General features: G+C 36.8%; 1 protein-coding gene across 7 annotated transcripts in view; it reads left to right on the top strand.

Annotated features, from left to right (window-relative positions):
* Strbp (spermatid perinuclear RNA binding protein) overlaps window positions 1-19,531 on the top strand; it is a 153,548-nt gene that overhangs the window by 98,405 nt on the left and 35,612 nt on the right. For all 7 annotated transcript variants that reach the window (XR_216319.3, XM_013153378.2, XM_063227097.1 and 4 more), the window contains exons 4-9: window positions 1,811-1,955; window positions 7,918-8,009; window positions 8,523-8,618; window positions 10,264-10,375; window positions 10,998-11,095; window positions 11,263-11,374. Coding sequence is in view for 6 of the 7 variants with exons in the window: in XM_013153378.2 (XP_013008832.1) it covers window positions 1,811-1,955; window positions 7,918-8,009; window positions 8,523-8,618; window positions 10,264-10,375; window positions 10,998-11,095; window positions 11,263-11,374 (655 nt within the window). In the remaining variant the exon portion in view is untranslated. The remainder of the gene's footprint in view (window positions 1-1,810; window positions 1,956-7,917; window positions 8,010-8,522; window positions 8,619-10,263; window positions 10,376-10,997; window positions 11,096-11,262; window positions 11,375-19,531) is intronic.

Here is a 19,531-nt window from a genome sequence, read left to right as displayed (position 1 = left end):
AGGGTGTCCACCTTAGGATGGGTAGCAAGCACCCAGGGTAAGGAACCCTTATCCCTAACATTGCACCTAGAATGAGTCTCAGCATTAATTCTAGCATCACACAGTCTAGATCCAATCACCTTTCAGAAGCTCCACCTGTGACCACATGACTCTTTGGGAGAACATCTGGAGACAAGTCATAATACTCTTCTACTCTTCTCTTAATTATTTCTGAAGAGCACCAATCTCCCATATGATTTTATTATGGATTAAAAATCTTTTTCCTGAACATTTTTCATAGCAAAACTTCCAGTTATCTAAGTGTCTTCAATGAAACCTAAGCATATCTAGGATATTGAATTTGTTTGAAGCAAACGATGCAGAAGATGACCTCAACCAGAAATCATTTAAAGATCAATTTTAAAATTACACTGTATTCATTACCTTAGTTGTAGCTTACTGTGATATACATGCATAACTGAAATATTTAGTTTGAATTACTCTCCAGTAGACATCTTTAATGATCTTTGATTTGTAAAATGAATGTGGATGATTTTCTGCTGCTGCATTAATTTAGTTCTGGTTCTTCCATTCACTGGGTGACTTTTACTTCTTTGGCTTCTTCTATTCGACTGCCCACTTTTTATGAAATGTTTAATGTTAAATGTTTGTACTTGTTATCCCAGCACTTGGGAGGCTGAAGCAGAAGGATCCTGTGAGTTCAGAGACAGCCCAGTCTATAAAATGAGTTGAAGGCCAACATGAACTGCATAGCAAAACTTTGTCTCAAAAAGGACCCCCCAAAAATGCTGCTTTTTTTTTTAATGTTTTGGGTTCTTTTAATACATTGTTGAGTAAAAATGTAGTTTATATTTAACCTAGTTCTTTTATGTCAGATAATACTAAATTCTGATATCAAGAAATGCCCTGTGTATACTTACTATAACATTATATATTGCATGATAAAATATTAAATATAACATGATTCTGATGGAGTGATTAATTTGTGGAAGACTCTAGTCTATGTTAATGGTATGTTAAAAGAAGCAAAGTAAGTTTTTTTTTGGCTGTCACAAGACTTGTCATTTCGTTTGCTGGTAAGTGTGCAGATATCCTGTTTCATTTTTGCTCAGCTTGCTTTTGAAATCTGTATAATCAAATAAAATTTTAAAAAAGAGAAATCTATATAATCTTATAGTCATGAGTCTTTGGTAAGTAAGAAGTCCTGTTTAAGACCTCCTGATTATTTATTACTTTACAGTAGCTTTCTGAAACAGTTTCACGAACAATAATTTACCCTGTCACAGATATATTGAGGGTGTTAACATTTTATTTTATATTTTTTATTTTTTTGGTCTTTTTCTTTTTTATCAGTACCGGGAATCGAACTCATGACTGCCTGCTTGTAAGGCAGGCGCTTATGCCACTGAGCTAAATCCCTAGCCCCTAACATTTTATTTTAAAATACTAGAATGGTTTTATTTTATTTTTTTGGGTGGGTGGTACTGGGCATCGTACTCAGGGCATCGCATTTGCCAGGCAGGCACTGTGCCACTGAGTTATATCTTCAGCCCATTAGAATGGTTTTAAATATCTGTAATTGTGTGAATGATTGACACTGTGATTTTTTTTTTTTTTTTTTGAGGAATAGAAAGAGATTTGGTTATAAATTGAGAGAGATGTTATCTCTAAAGAACTAGTTACAAATTTTGTTTCTTCTTTTGGCACAGTAATTCCAGTAGTTAACAATAATCAAAAAGTTAATGAATGCATTCACTTTGTGAGGTATTTCAATCTAATTGCGTATTTTTGAAATTTTGGTGACTTTCAGAAACTTACAGAAGAGAAATACCATGTGGAACAATGTGTAGATGAGGCATCTATTATAATTCGGAATACAAAAGAGCCCACGCTAACTTTGAAGGTGATACTTACTTCCCCTCTAATTAGGGACGAATTGGAGAAGAAGGATGGAGGTACACATATATAGATACATATATATATATATATGTATATAAGTTTGGTTTATTTTCTGCATATAAGACATATCAAGTGCCATGATAACTGTGTTTTATGGATTTACAAAGTCACAATCTTGGTTTGTTTTATGCCACCCACAGCTTAGTTTTACATAATTACTTTATCAAATGTACTATTAGTATATTTTTTAAAAGTACATGATTTCAAAGTATAAAATTTTAATTTAAAAACCTGTGCGTATCATGTGGGTCTTAAGTCTACTTTAAATTTTATACCAAGTTGATGTTTTGTTTTACTGTCTGGTATTGCTTTTGTATCTGCATCAGTCAATGTATTCTAAGTATTTTGGCTTAGTGATTAGATATAAGGATTAATCATGTTAAAATAGTTATCTTTAGATCACTCTTACCTATATTACTTTGTAAAATTTATGTATTCGCTGCCCGCGTGAAGTTTTTTTATGCTGTAAGGAATATAAATTGGGGGTTTAATTTTTTTTCTGTGAATTCTTTAGTAAATTTTTTGGGAGTTGTGACTTTGTTAATATTTTGAATACCATATATGTGAAAGTTATATTTTAAACTAATTTTTTTTGAAGTTAAATAATCGTTACATGGTAGTAACGATTACATGGTAGTAACATGGTAGTCACTCATGTAGTCACTCGTGTACTACCATGGTAGTAACATGGTAGTAATCGTTACATGGTAGTAACATGGTAGTCACTCGCACAAAGGTAGGGTGAAAAATGTGTTACAGATAGCTTTGAGAAATACTGGTAGAGGTGTGGTGTGCTTCTTTCTTTGATCTTGTCTTTGTATATTTCTGCTTCTCAGTCATGTCTCAGTAAACCTTACCATGTGATACTTTCTTAAGTCAGACTTTTGACTGACTGGCCACCTTTCCCTCACAGTTTAGAGGCAGTGTGGCCTATCTGGGCCAGTGGGGATTCTCTGTGGCTATTTTTCATCTCTTAAAATTCCACAAGTCTATTGCTGACTCTGCTACCTGAAATACCATCATTTTGCTCAGAAATATTGGTCATTTTAATAGTTTTAGTTGGTGATAAGGACAGAAAAGGCACATATAATGAAAGTTAAAGTTTTAAATTTTTGGTGGACATTTTTCATAGGATTCTTAAACTAAAAGTTATAGACATCATTTAAACAACATTGTGGGGGCGGTTAAATCAGTTGTACTATACTCAATAGATACATTTACAGGTCTAATTTTAATCAACGTGCACCCAGCCTATAGTTCACTTTATGCCTAGCTTCTTCACTGTTTATAGCATCTACGATACCTTTGAAGAATCAGTCTTAAAAGGCTTAATTGTTTTTAATAGCAAAACTTTGATTTCTGATGTGTCAAGATAAATATTAATTCTGATAAGCTGTATTTTGTTTGACCCAATAATATAAAACCAACCATTTTAGGTATTAACAATTGAATATAAGGAGATGAGGAATAGACTAAAATTGCCAAAGCTTAGGATCTTTGTGTGTTCACTTAAACCTGTTGGCACCCTTTCCATTACTTCTTTGAATTTATTAAGGAAATACCAGGCTTCCTTTTCCCAATTGTTTTGTGTACTTACATGAGCTTTTGCTATAACTTTAGTGATACCTGTGAGCTTAGTTTATTTCGTTAGAAACCTTAACTTCTTTTTAGAGAAGCGGAAAATGGATTCTTAGTGCATTGTACACTTCCTGGAACATTATTTATTGTAAAATGGGACTTGTAATAAAGTAGGAGAGTTGTAGTGTCTGCGTAAGATATTTGAGTTACTAAGAAGCCAAAGACCTCTATGAGCTGATATCTTAGATCAGGTAACATAGAAATCAGTTTGAGACTAAATGTTGTACATGTTACTTCCTGTGATTTTGAATGGCAGAAAGATTTGCTTTGCCATTGTCCTTAATATTCTAGCCCTGTTGACTCACTTGATCTTTTGTAATTTACTCATTTTGTTTAACCTGGGCTTTGTCATAGACAGCTTCTTGTTCTTTGTTACCGGTTTTGTGTGTGCCTGGCGGCCTGGGAAATTAGCATCACTGAGCATTTGAGATATTGGCTACACAATTTAGTTTGCTCAGAGCAGGTACTCTTTATCCTGCAATGCAGTTGTTTGCAGATGCATGAGGTGAAAGTACTGCAAGATTTGTTCTAGGCAGTTCTAGGACTGAAAAATGGATCTCCTTTTTTTTTGCTTTTTGGTCACGGAGTATCAAACTCAGGACCTTGTGCTTGCCATGCAGGCGCTTATGCTACTAAGCTATATCTCTGGCCCTGAAGTCACTTTTTAATTTCTACTCAATCTTCTTTCTCAGTGTTTTAAAAATACCAAATGTTACTTTTTTGTTGGAAACATTTTCCTATTGTGTCTTCAGTTCCTTTGAGTTGCCCCCAAACAATAATATAACCTCATGCATTTCTCTCTTTTTTAAATTTGCAACATACTTTGGTAAAATCTAAACAGTGGAGAGCTGGGCTCGGTGGCTCACAACTGTAATCCCAGCATTTGGGAAGCTGAGACAGGAGGTTTGCTCCAAGTTTGAGGCCAACTGGGCTGCATATTTTAAGACCAGCCTGAGCTGCAAAGTGAGACCTTGTCTCAACAAAAATCAAAAAACAAAACAATATCTAAACAATGGAAAAGCATGGTTGAGAGCCAGCAGATCCAAGGAACTCAGGCAAATTAGAAGCATCAAATTTTTGTTCTTTAGTCTTACTTGTGCAGAAGTGAATCTAATGGGGCTGGGGATTTAGCTCAGTGACATAAGTGCCTTCCTGGCAAGCACGAGGTCATGAGTTCGATTTCCAGTACCGTAAAAAAAAAAAAAAAAAAAAAAAAAAAGTGAATCTAACTACTTATTTTAAATCACCTTTGACATTTTAAATTGCTAGAGTACACTCCAAATATCTTTGGTATTGTTTATCTTTTGGCTGTTATCTTTCCAATGCCTCACTGTCACTGAAGAAAGTCACATTGAGTTACACTACTAGCGTAAATTACGAGAATACTCTCTTTCTGGTTCTACTTTATTGCTGCATTTACCTGTTTACATTACTATGTCCTGACATTTTACAAGGATAGTGACTTGGGGCATAATGTCTTCTTTCCTGAAATGTTAAAGAAATAGAGAGAGAATGGGCTGCCAGACTAAGTGGAAAATTCTGTCAGCATGAGCTCAGGAGATCAGGTTCATTCAGATTGAGAAGAAGCCAGTCACGATGCCACAGCTCAGTTACTTTGCTTTTGAAAGTTCAGATTCTAGGCACATAACTCCTATTTAGTATAGTCCTGTTTGGTTTTTTTCCTGCCTTGTCTGCAGGCCAGAGCTTTTTTTAGTAAAGCAAGGTAGTTAGTGTGTGTGTAGGCACTGAGAGAAACTGACCAACAGTTTGTACAGTGTTGATATGATTGTCTAAGCCATATTTATAAATATGGCTAGGTGTGATGGACTTCTTTCCACTGCTTTGTGGTTCAGAATGTTGGAAGTGTCTTCATACTCTGATGCCAGGTTACTGAATAATGAATATTTTTACCTAAAGATTCAGGGTTTTGCCAGGGGTTTAGCTCAGCAGTGTAGCACCTGCTTGGCAAACGTGAGATCCTGAATTCAATCTCCGGTACCAAAAAAAAAAAGATAAGATTTCATTATGTAGTTCAGGCTGGCATTGAACTCACTATGTATCCCAGCGTTGCCAGCAATTCACAGTGGTCCATCCTCCTGCGTCAGTCTCCTGAGTGCTGGGGTCACAGGCATGCCTTTATCCCATCTAGCCTGAATAGTAAATTTTTTCTTTTCTGGTTTTTTTGAGACAGGGCTTCATTATGCAGTTAAGGTTGCCCTTGAACTCCCTTTATAGCCCAGGCTGGCCTCACCCTCATAGCAGTCCTTTTGCCTTAACCTTCCAAGTGCTTGAATTACAGGCATCCGCCACCACACCCAGCCAGTAATAAATTTTTAAAAGCTGTTTTTCTTTGTTTTTGGCATTTTTATCAACACTTCTCCCTAACCTTCCATGCTTTATCTGTCACTGATCACTGTAGGAAAAAGCTCACAGTTCTATTTTTTCTAATTAAGAACTCCAAGATATATTTTTATCAGACAAGCTTTCTTCCCTATAAAACTGAAACGTATATTTATGTCTAGAAATATTAAATTTGAGGTTCTGTTTCCAAAAGTAGCAATGTTTTCCTACAAGCAGTTTAGTGATTTCCATTCCACATTAGGATTATATTATTTAGCAGCCAATCAGCCTTCATCATGTCCAACTCTGAAGACTTTTTGAGAGCTTCTAGTCATTAATTTACAGTAGTTATTTGATTTGCTGTATGGGTTTTACACAGATGTTTGTATGACCACAGTTAAACATTTTGACACAAAAATAACGAAATGAGTTAGTGGTATATTTTGTATCACTGAAGAGACAAAATTGTTAAGTGTGGTGATATCTGTAATCCTAGCATTTGGAAGTTTGACGCAGGATTGCTGAGAGTTTGAGGCCAGCCTGGCTTGCATACCTGAACTACATAGTGAGATCCTGCCTCAGAAACAAAAAGACAAAGACAAAGTTGAGTCATTCCAGCAGGTAGCTCATCTAGGAGCACCTATAGTGTATTTGTATGTTTATAAGTAAAGATGCATTAATGATTCTTTTTGAGGCTTCCCATTTTATGAGTAAAAGGCAGGTAATGAAATGAGAACCTGTGTTGTGACACGTTTGGAAGGGTAAACAGTACAGATATCTGCTGTAGAACTCGCCTGGTCAGAAAATAGTGCGTAACACTTCATCCTTTAGAATATTGAAATCAGTAGAGAGAACTCACGATTCTTTTGTTTAAAATACTTCGGTTTTCTATTTGACATTTTACTTTTAAGTTTTAGCTAATGACATGTTAAGTGTGAATTACATGGTTGAATTTGCAGCAAGAGTCCCTGAAAATGACCTGTGCTGCCTTTAGAAGTATTTAGATTGTGTCAGTTGGCCCACAGAAGTGTACTGTTGAGCCCTGCTACTGTTTTGAGAATGCTGGGAAAAACTGTTGGTGGATTCTTTTACATTTTAAGAGCATTTTAATGATGGAATAGTAAATCTGACTTAATTGGATTGGATGAAGTATCACTCCCCAAGAAATAGTTGTATTTTAAATGATGTATCAAACTGTCAAAATTTTTTAAAAATCCAACCTTTTTTTAGTAGCTTAGGGGGAATAATTTTGACTATATAAACTAGGATTTAGGTCATGTGGTATCAAGTACAGGTAATTTTCATTAACCCCCCTTCTGTTTAGATTTTTTTACTTTTGCAGCTGTGGGTTATTTAAACCAACTTTAAAATGTTGAGGCAAGTTAGACAACTGTAATTAGTTAGATACAGTGTTTGAACTACATTTTAAAAAACATATGTAAAACTTGAAATGTATTTTAATTTTTTATTATGTTTACAGTTTCAGTAGTTTGATTCAGAAAAGACATAATGAGAGTATTTCTGTGTAACACTTTGGGATTTTTTTTTTAAGGTTTTCTATAAAACTGATCTGTGACCAAAATTTCTTGTATTAAAAAAAGTTGTGATTGTTCCCAGATTTCCCTTCTTTGTACCCTGCAGAAGGGAAATGTGCTGTGTACTGATTTTGTGCCCTGTTTTTATACATGCTTCTTAGTAAGACCCCAGATTGCAGGGAGCCATAGTTACTAAGTTGTTTACTTAACGAATCCCTTTGTATTCCATTGTACTTCTGCACGGATCCCACTCTCAGGATTTTTTATTTAAATAATTGTGTACATAATTTAAAAAAGAATCTGCAGAGTCAGATTATGAAATTTTCTGGGAGTCTTACTACTTTACTCAAATACTGCCATTCTTTTTATTTTTTGCGGTTTGGTAATTGACAGGAACCCTTTGGTCAAACTGTGTCTGTCTCTCTTTATCCCATTTTACTATCAGAAAATGTTGCGATGAAAGATCCTCCGGACTTACTGGACAGGCAGAAATGCCTGAACGCCTTGGCGTCTCTCCGACATGCCAAATGGTTTCAGGTTGGCTCTTTGTTACTGTCTTACTGTTCTTCTGTTCTTGGGTAGCCTTCATTTGGAACACCTGACATTTACTAGTTTCTGTACAGAATGTAAAATTGGGGGTACTAGCATGAGGGTATTGGGGTGAAGTACCTAGAATAGCTTCTGTTACATAGTTAATGATGTTCTGTTGTCATATAATTCTTTTTAGTGTAATAGTAAAGATTTTAAATGATGGCTTATAAAGTATGGACAAAGGCAAAAAAAATGCTAAGTAAGAAAGCAGTAGGCGGAATGGAGTTGCTGTGATGCTATGAAAGGAATTTTAATTAATTATGCTCCTTTTACATTAATTGACATCTGCTTTTTGGAACCACAGTTTGCTACTTTTAATAACTTGGTTGTTTGGTATGTCTCAAACTGATAAATGACTTGCTAATTAGTATTTATTTTAGAGAACTGATCCATGATCAGTGTGCTTAAAATGAAGAATGAATTTCAACGGGGATGTTGGAATCATTTTGTTTGTTTTAGGCAAGGGCAAATGGATTAAAATCATGTGTAATTGTTCTTCGGATTCTACGTGATTTATGCAACAGAGTCCCTACATGGGCACCATTAAAAGGATGGGTAAGTACTTAAATATGGTTAAAACTAAGCTTGAAGTTTTGAAGCTACAACAGATGAAATGCTGTAGTAGTGACTTGGTGCTATAAAGTAATTACCCTCTGAGCTAGCTGAGTGTGTAGTTGTTTTTGTCCTGGAAAAAAATACAGCATTTTTATATGTATTTCTTTTTTTATAGCATCTCTTCTGTCTCATCCTATTCATGTTATAGATTCTGATTTTTTTTTCTGATAAAAAGGTTTTGTATCATTTAGTAGTAATTGTCTAGTTTGGTGTGTTGGCACACACCTGTAGTCTAGCACTAAGATGCTGAGACAGTAGATCTTCAGTTAGAGCCTGATTTGTATGCTACATCTTGAGACCCTGTTTCAACAAACAAAACAAAATAGTTGGGTGTGATAACCCATGCTTGTAATCGCAGCACTTGGGAAGCTGAGGTAAGAGGGTTGCTGTTGAGTTGTAGGCCATCCTGGGCTACAGCCTGAACTATATAGTGGGATCTAGTCTCAGAAAAACCAACAAAGTACAACACAACACAGCACAGTACAACACAACACACAAAGTAAATGTTTTCTTGCCCTCAGCCTTACACTGATGTTTGATTGCTTACTCATTTGTCCATGCTGCCTATAAAAGCTTTTTTGTCTGGCCCATTTTTCTTAAAGTGCCTTTTTTGTCACAGTGGAAATTACTTGTATGACTTGTATAAGGATCTTATACCTTCTGTAGCTTTTCAAGAGGAGACATTTTTAAATAAGTTCTTGTTGGTAATTCAAGTCAAGTACACAATACACTTAAAACCTCTTATGGATCTAATTTATGATGTATATAGTAGCATTGACTTACTTTAAAAATTACTATGCCTCACTCAATCAAGATAATGCCATAAGAACAGTGTAACACAATTCAAGTAAAACCATGAAGAATAATTTATAAATTAGAAACTAACAATTGCTACATAGTATCAAGTTTTCAGTTTGTTAAATATAGAGACTTGGTCCTGTGTTTATTCTAATTGCAGTACTTGGGGCAAACTATCTGAAATGAAGTCTTATTCTTGTATTGAGATAATTATGATTTGAATGTTTCTTTAATATGTTAAGTGAGATATGTGTGGGCTGGGTTCATATATTTGCTAGTTATTAGCTATTACTAACTGGTATGAAGGCTTGTTAAATTTTGTTAAATGAATTAGATCACTGTAGTTTCTTAGGGTGATTCAGGAAAAATAAAAACTAAAAAGTTTGTGTTAAAAAACGTCTTCTGAGAATATTTCAGAAATACTTGGTTTAGCCAGGTGTGGCGGCACACACCTGTAATCCTAGTACTTAGGAATCTGAGGAGGATCCATACGAGTTTGAGGCTACCTGGGCTATATAGTGAGTTCAGGCCAGCCTGAAGTGCATAGTGACAGCCTGTCTCGCAGCAAAACAAAGCAAAATCTTTTGTGAGAAATGCATGATTTTAAAAACTGGTTGGGGTTGGGCAGAAAACTCCCTGATAATCATGGGAAGGAGTTAAGTGGACCCTAATTGTTAAATTGACTCATTTTTGGCTTCCCTTGTAGATAGAAATGTGAGCTCACATTTAACTGGATTCCTTTTTAACACTTGGTGCATGTACTAATTTGTAATTTAATATCTTCTAGCCACTAGAGCTTATATGTGAAAAGTCTATAGGTACTTGTAATAGACCTTTGGGCGCTGGGGAGGCCTTGAGACGAGTAATGGAGTGTTTGGCATCTGGAATACTACTTCCTGGTAAGGGTTTCAAACTCTGGAGGCAGAAGAATCAGAAAAGTCTTATTTTAGTTTAATTTTTCTAAATATATACTAAATTGTCCCCTGCACAGGAAAATAATGTTTAAGAGTTATTTTGCTTGGAATTTTAGAAACTAGGATGTTTATGTATTGGAAAAGTGCTATTAAAACTTTTTCAATAATTTGTGTTTTATATGTACTAACATAAAGGGTTACTAATAAGATACTTTGCTATGAATTACGTTTCTGTAGAAGTCTGATTTTGAAAATGCAGATGTCTATTTAAAATGTATGAAATTCATTGTTATAGTTTGTTAAATTTGGAATAAGTTAAATTTGGTGTTATTTTTCATTTATAATCTCTTTAAAAATTTGGAATGACTTATTTGCTGTTTCTACATTCTCAGAGTAAGACTCAGTTTTGGTATTAGCTGCACAAGTGACTTTTAGTATAAAGTAAGGGCAGTTAAGTACTAGTATATTCACCATAAAAGTGTCCCTAAATACTTAATTGAGCAGACTTAGTTCTTCAGTTTTTTTCTTTTTTCTCTTTCTGTTAGTTTATTGAATTGTAAACTCAGTTATAAATGATATTTGTGTTTTTCCTTTGCCTTTGCCAAAGGGGGTCCAGGTCTCCATGATCCTTGTGAGCGAGACCCAACAGATGCTCTAAACTATATGACTGTCCAGCAAAAGGAAGACATCACCCACAGCGCACAGGTAGCAGACTGGGCCTTATTTCATGAACTATTCTATTTTAACACCTTTTTTTTGCATGCTGTTAGAAACTTACTATCATAATAGGTGCATTTAATGAATGTCATTTTAGATAGATAGAAGTGATTTATGCATGGCTATTTGATCGAATATAATGTTTTATTCCTTAGCATGCACTCAGACTATCAGCCTTTGGCCAGATTTATAAAGTGTTGGAGATGGACCCTCTTCCATCTAGTAAGCCCTTTCAGAAGTATTCCTGGTCAATTACTGATAAAGAAGGTGAGCATGAAAGTTTCTTAAAAATTTTTTATTAAGGTTGAGTGTTGGCAGTGATAGTCTTGTTAGAGCTTCAGGAATTTATTCTTTTGTGGGAGGAGGGTACTGGGGATCAAACTCGTGACTCTCCACTTGCCAGGCAGGTGCTTATACTGCTAAGCTAAATCCCTGGCCCAAATTATTCATTGTTTATTCAAGTCATCTATGAGAAAAGTTACTGCTTTTCTTGGCTCTGTTTCTATTGGTGACATCTACTGGCTAAAATTTGTTCTTAGTGACTGACTCATTTGTCTGTGTTGGCCAGATTTTGTAGCCCCTATATAGGTTTAAGGACTATACTTCGAGAACCCCTAGCCTAAGGAGATAAATCATAATCTGGGGGGAGGGCACCTTGTTTCTGATTAGTTTGATGACCTTTCTCATGTTTGGAAGTGTTAAATAAGAGGAGAGAGAACAAAATTATAGGGGAGTGGAAGGAGAATAATAATGTTGGAAGATTGTGAACTGCCTTCCATTTGTGTGGACTTGTCTGAACTCAGATTAGTGTTTCAGCAGAAGAGGGTCAGTATTACCTGGATTTCAAGCATAGCTTTACTACCTAACAGATTTTGAGGCCTTGAGCAATTAGTTCCTTTTTCTTGGTAGGGCTGTTAGTATCTTTCTTACTCTATCCTGTCTTGTCAGGTTTAAAAATTTGTTTCATTGTCTGGAATAGAGCACACCCTCAAATGTAAATCTTCTTACTCTCCTTACTGTAATACAGCAAATACTTAACATTTTTTCTACTTTTTCCCATGTTTCTAGGAGATGGGGTGCTTAATATCAGATGCTCCTCACTTAGGGTGCTATCTCCTTCCACAATTGATCTTTTTCTAGTAATTCCTGTATGACAAACATAATGGCATTGCCCAGTTTATGTAGTCAACAGGATTCCATTCATTGTCATGGTGCACTTAGGGAGTCCATAAGATTAAAAACTGTTTCATAACAGTTTTTTCTACTCCTTTATGATTATCCAGCTTAGAAGAGGCTAACATAGAATGTTAGTTACTTTCTCTTTGCTATGACAAAATACCCAACACTCAAAATAACCAACACTGTCAGATTGAAAGGAGGAAAAAGATTTATTTGCCTCACAGTTTGTAGAGGTTTCAGTCCACAGTTGGATGGCTCCAGCTGTGGCAGACAGGCATCACAGGGAGGAAAAAGTTCATGGCAGAGCAGGCTAGGAAGAAGGCAGCAAAACAACAAGCAGCACCTGTAGCCACAACAGAAGCAGCAGCAGCAGCAGCAGCAAGTGATAGCAGCAGCTCTCTTTGTGTCCCTTATGTTCCATCCAGGATACTCTTAAGGTGGGTAGCACCCACACAGAGCATGGGCCGTCCCATTATCCATACCCAGAACTATGCCAAACCAATCAGTGGACTAATTTATTAACCACGTACCCTTAATCCCAGCATCACAAACCCTCGATTCAGCCATCTCCAAAAAACCCCACCTGTGACTCGTGAGACTTTGGGGAGACATCTAGACATAAGCCATAACACATAGGGTATTTGATGACATCAGTGGTCTAATAGCTAATGGAATGTCTCTTTGTATATTTTAGTGTTTAACAAGTTTTGTTTTAATTTCTTTTATGCTAAATATTGGCAGGTATTACTAATCAGCACAATTTTTTTTAGGAGTATAAGGTAGTTCTGAACTAAATCATTATCTATACTATAAACTCTTTGCTTGATTCTTCCATATTATTGTTATAAATGAATACTCAGTAAAATGTGTGGGAAGAAAGCCATTTTCTTTTAGTGTATCTTCACTCATTGGCAATGAAATGTTGTTTTTTAGGGTTTTGTTAAGTAGTTCAGGCTCGTCTTGAATTTGGGAAGGATCCCCCTGCTCAGCCTCCTAAGTGCTGGGATGATAGGGATGAGCCACTATGGTTGGCATTGGCAGTGAAATTAATGAAAGGGATACACATGCCCTCATGACATTGAGCATTGTGAATTGAATGACTGAATAAAAATTTCCCAAAAAAACAATGTGCATGTATATAAATTCTTAGTAACAAAATTTTTGTTTCAATCACTAAATTCAGTGTGATTGAATTTAGCACTTTTCTCTATTACAAACACTAGTAACGCTTGTGTTTTGCTTTTTTTCTTTTATTCAGTTGGCTCTCTCTGTGTCTCTGTCTGTTTCTGTTTCTGTTCCTGTCTGTCTCTGTCTCTTGCTGTGTACTTCAAGCTGGCCTTGAACTCCTAGTGCTCTTCTTGCCTCAGTTTCCCAAGTGCTGAGATTCAGATGTGCGCCACCGTGCGGCCCGCCCCCTCCAATTTTAAACTTTCTTTCTCAAGTACTTGGGAACCCCTTGTCTGTCTCCTTATAAGTAGAGCAGAAAATAGAACCAGAGTACTACTTTTCCTGTTTGGCTCTGTCAGTTACTAGCTGTATCACCAAGCCAGTGATGGTGAATCTTTCAGAGCTTTCAGAGACAACAAATAGCCTACTGCAGCAGGTATGCGTAGGTTTGCCACCACGCACAGGCTGACCTTGTGCTAGTTCAAGAGTCTTACTCTCTGGCTTGCTCTTCATTACTGCTCCATTTCGTACTCATCCCTTGAACTTTGCATTGACTTTACCCTTGCGTCCCTCATTCTCCTCCTGGTCTTACTTCTGTCTTTATCTTGCTTGTGTTTTCTGACCCATCATTGCACTCACTCCCTGCATATACTTGTGCTTTCTTGATCTTCTGTTTCTGACAATATTTTAATGGTTGAAATTCATCTCTACTTCCATGAGGTTGCTGAACATGTTTGGGAAAAGCAGTCCCTTTGTATCTTTTGTCACTAGCCTCCCAGGAACTGTTTGTATTTTCTGATAGCTCTCCTATATGTTTGAGAATTTTTCAGCTTTCCTAGATGACGTCTCCTTCTACCTCATTTCTCATATGTTGGCCTTATTTGCTTCTGTTTTCTTGGAGTAATAGAAATTTTAGATAACTTTATATGGTCTCACTATTCTTGTCAGCCAGCCTTGGTTTCATTAGCTCATATTCTTTGCTTTCCTTCCCTCACCTGGGGATTAACTGTCTGCCTCTAATGACCAGCTTTTTAAAAGAACTAGTCTGCTTTGTCTCCTCCCTTCTTTCATGGACATTATTCTAGCAGTTGTGTCTCTTCACCAGTGTCAGTTTCTCCCCCTCCACTGATTTGTTTTCATTAGCAGGAAAACTCACTGTAGCATGTTCCGTCTGAAAAACAAAACCAGAGGGAACTCTTAATTCTGTAGCTCCACAAACTCTCCTCAGGCTCCCTTTAGTGTATTACTTTTAGAAAGTGTGGCCTATTTCCTCCTTTTCTTTTCTTATTTTCACACTGTCTGTTCTCTTTGAATCTGTTCTAATCAGGCTTTGTTCCTTGGTCTTGTTCTGAAATCTGCTTGTGATCTTTCTGCTGTCACACTCTGGTTTGTTTCTAGTCTTCGTCTTAGCAGCATATTGACAGGTTTTCCACAGATGAATATTTTTTCTTCCATACTTATTTGATTATGAGGTAATACACATACATAGTTTAAAAGTATTTTTAAAAATGCATATAAACATCACCATGGCTAAGAGATAGAAAAATGTCAGCTCTTCAGGAGCCGCCCGTTTATCTTGCTCCATTATCTTCTTGCCCTATGAACTATTATTCCTGATCTTTGGACAGTCATGTCCTAGATTTATTTTATGGCTTTTATATCTGTGTAAGCTTTTAAAAATAATTTAGTTTGGTTTTTCACAGAACTTTCTAGAAATAGAACTGTATTGAGTTTAATTTTTTTGTGATTGACTTGTTTCTCTCCAGGTTTTTTGGACTTTGAGAGTTGTTTGGAGGTTTTAGCTAGGGAGTGCATGTACTTTTTTATACCCTTGACTGAGGAAATGGTCCTCCTCTGTCCACGGCAGTCATCCTCCTCGACTGTTGAGCACACAGTTTTAGAAGGGACACACACATGGAACATTGAGGGAGGATGAGGATACCCTCTTGGCCAACCAGATCAGCCAAATCAACTGCAGTAATCAACGGGGTGACAGATTTCGCAGCCAGATGGCCCTCACATCCTGTCTGGATTGTTTGGGACTAGTTGGTGGTGTTGCATTACTTTATTGTTTTTCTTTTTCTTCTTTTTTTCCCCTGCAGGAAGGGTTTTTGTTATTAGTCCAGGCTGGCCTTGAACTCTTCATGTAGCCTAGGCTGGTCTCAAACTCATGACAGTCCTCCTGCCTTAGCCTCCCAAGTGCTGGGATTACAATTGTGTGCTGCCATGCCTGGTCATGATTTTCGTTCTTTTTAATTTAAATTAGTTAATTTATTTTTTGGTAGCACTAGGGATTGAATTTAGGGCTTTCACAAAGAGCTATAACACCAGCCTTTTCCTCCCACACCAAGTTGAGACTATATCTTACTAATTTGACTGGGTAAATCTTAAATCCTCCTGTTTCAGTCTTTCAAAGTGCTGAAATTTACAAACTTGTGCCACTAATTGGCTTTCTAGAAGTCTTTTTTTTTTTTTTTTGGTACTGGGAATTGAACTCACAACCTTGTGCTTGCCAGGCTGGCACTTATGCCACTGAACTAAATATCCAGCCCTCTACAAGTCTTTTTATACATGTTTGTGAGATATGTGTCTGGGAGATATTGTAGGTTCATAAATGACCTAGAAATTGATTGAATATACAAGTTTATCTCCCACCACCACAGTATGGGTGCTCTTGCCCTTTATCCACCACAATGTTTGGTATCTGTCAGGCACTTTTGCTGACGTGAAATACTGTTTTTCATTTTACCTCCAGGTTAGCACTTTTTCTTGACCACTACCATCTCCTCAAGTTATCTTCATTCTTCTTTACCTTCCTGACTTCTGAGTATGATAGTGTCCCAGGACCAGGTCTTAGTCTTTTGCTCCTTATTTATACTAACTCATTTAGTCTCCTGTATGGTGAAATGTGTTCCCTCCATCAGAGATTCTAGGCATTCAACTCAGAATGCTGCCAGCACAGTCACATGATTGAATGCTGCATCTCAAACCTAAGACCAACCTAAACTTCACCCAGTCTCCTAATCAGCCTATCTCTTCCATAGTGGTCCCGTCCTAGTCTTGGAAACAGTTCTTCTATACACTCAGTCTTCTGATTGGTCATCAAGCTGAAAGCTGAAATCCGAGATAAGCCGAGGATGTCCACTGTCACTACTCCTGTTCAGTGTAGCTCTTGAAACATTAGGCAGACCAATTCGACAAGAGAAAGAAGAAGGATATGAATAGAACATGAACAAGTCAAATTATCACTGTTTGCCTGTGACGTGCTTTATATCTACATTGAAGACCCCAAAATCTCGACCAAAAGACTTCTAGAATTATCAAATTCAGTAGCACAGCAGGACACAAAGTAAACACTCAAAAATCCATAACATTCATGTACACCAGTAACTCACTAAGAGAAAAATTAGGGGAAAAAACCACTTTCACAATAGCATCAAGAAAAATAAAATGCTGAAAATCAAGGAAATGAAAGACTTACAATGAAAACTACAGTACAATTGTCCTGGATGCATGAGAAATTTTATGAGCATGATAAAAGTCATAGGGTGCTTGTGAGTCTTAAATAAGGTCATGTATGTACAGCATTAGTAATGCCAAGCATATAGTAAATGCATAAATATTATTATTATTATTATTTTTTGTCTTTTTCATTTTTATCGGTACCGGGGATCGAACTCACGACCGCCTGCTTGCAAGGCAGGTGCTTATGCCGCTGAGCTAAATCCCCAGCCCCAGCGTAAATATTACTAAAAATTTTTTTTTACCTCAGAAATGATCACTTTTTATCACTAGATACTGTAAAGGTTTAAAACTACCTTGCTTGTATAAAGGCAGCCCATTTTTTTTTCCCATTATCTTCTACTAGTCTCAGATTTTTAAGCCGTTTTCCAGGGGCTAAGATGGTAATGAAATTTAAAACATGTATCTATATTTATGTAGCTGGAGGTTTCAGAGAACTGTGCAACCAGCTTGTGATTTCCAGTGAACCAGGGAACTACTTTTAATATAACTTAATGAGTAGGAGAGTAATTGAACAAACATTGTTCTTTTTAAATCTTTATCTCTTAAGGACTAAATAAATCCTTGGAGAAGGGCAAACTCAAGAGTTTTTGTAATGCAAGTGAAGTATAATACTAAGCAGATACTACCACGTTCTCTTGAAGAGAACATCATAATTGATTGGGCGATTGACCTAAGTGGTAAATATTGACCCAAGCAAATGCTGAAGTCAGTGTTTACCCTAAGGGTGATAATCTTAATGATCAGAAAGCTGTATTGTGGTGATGTCACAAAATCTCACTAGAACTATCTGAAAGTCTTAGGGAATTAATATCTTGAGTACAGCTTTCCTAGACAAAATGTAGCAACCAGCTTTTAAGGTGAAGATAGGAATCTTTTTCTTCTTTCTTCTTTCTTTTTTCTTCCTTCTCTCTTCTTCTTCTCCTCCTCTTCTTCCCCCTCTTCCTCCTCCTCCTCCTCCTCCTCCTCTTCCTCCTTCTTCTTTTTTTGTGCAAGGAATTAAACTCAGGACCTCATGATTCCCAGGCAGATACTGTGCTACTGAGCTTTTTCCTGATCCGAAGATAGGGAATTATTTAACATACTTGGATGTTTGATAAGCTTCTCTGATTTTTAAAAAACTTGATAAGCTGCTACCTCAGTTCCATACCCATTATGAAACTATTTCCAGGTCCACTGGGAAGGTATTTTATAAGATAAAAGACAAGGAGAAAATGTCTTTGGCCTTCAAAGATCAGTTTGAGGACACCGAAGAGTGACTAGATAGATAGATAGATAGTTACTAAAGAGGCCTTGAGGCCTGGGGATGTAGCTCAGTGACACAGGTATCTGCCTGGCAAGCACAGAGTTCAATCCCTGGTACCAAAAGAAAGAGACCATGATATAAGTCTGTGTCAGTCACTTTCCTGTTGCTGAACAAAATACCTAACCAACTCAAGCAGAGGTTTGTTCTGACTCATCTTTTTAGCGGCTTCAGTCTCGGGTTAAGTAGCTCCAAGGCACAAACACCTGGCGGTGGAAAATTACTCAAGCTGGGGTGGCCAAGAAGCTCCAGCCCTCAGAAGGCCTGTCCCCGGGGCTCACCCTCTCCTAACAGCACACTAACATGGGAAGTCATCAGTGGGTTAATCAGGGGATGAACTGAGCAACCCCTCACGATCCAGTTACCTTCTGAATCCAGGAGACTTTCGGAGGGCATTTTAGATGTAACCAAAACAAACTATTTCTGATGCCACAGTCACTGTTCAAAAGTTGATGTGAGAGAAAGGCTTTCTGCTGAAGGGAAACTATTAATAAAATCTTGAATAGGATTTGAAGAGGCAGAAGAATTTTTAAAATTTTATAGTTTCATAATTGGGCTTCTGAAAACATAAGATTGATTTTAAAATGGTAGTTATGTAAATACTCGTTTATTTATTTATTTTTGTTTTTTGTTTTGTCTTTTTCCTTTTTATCGGTACCAGGGATCGAACTCATGACTGCCTGCTTGCTATGCAGGCGCTTATGCCGCTGAGCTAAATCCCCAGCCCCATAAATATTCGTTTAAATTGCATAAATTTGAAAAATATTTGAGAAGATATAAGTGCAAATAATTTCTATCAGAGTTAATTTTTTAACTAAAAAAACCTACCAGAACTTTGCAGAGCTTTTCTTTTTCATTCTTTTTTATCTTTCCTACTTTGTTTTGAGATGGTCTCACTGTGCATCTCACTGTCAGCCACTGGCGAGGGTGGTCTTAAACTCATTCTGTGGTCCAGGTTGGCCTTGAACTTGCGATCTTTCTGCCTCAGCCTTCAAAGAAATTGTAGGCACGTGCCACTATGCCCAGCTCTTCAAATGTCTTGTGTTCATGTGTCGAACAGATATGAATATAAATTATCTTACACTGCCTGGGCTACTATAATGGAATATCTTAGACTGGGTAGTTTGTAAACAATATAAATTTACTATCTCCAGTTGTGGAAGGTGGAATTCTAAAACCAGGGTACCAGCAGTCTTGGTGTCTGGTGAAGGTTGGGGTTGAGGTTAGGGTCTGTTCTTTACAGACTGAACCTG

Source organism: Cavia porcellus, unplaced genomic scaffold (genome assembly GCF_034190915.1).
Source record: "Cavia porcellus strain 051 isolate PalLab524CR breed Dunkin Hartley unplaced genomic scaffold, mCavPor4.1 scaffold_1, whole genome shotgun sequence".
Classification (NCBI taxonomy): Eukaryota; Metazoa; Chordata; class Mammalia; order Rodentia; family Caviidae; genus Cavia; species Cavia porcellus.
This window is presented reverse-complemented; position numbering and strand designations above follow the sequence as displayed.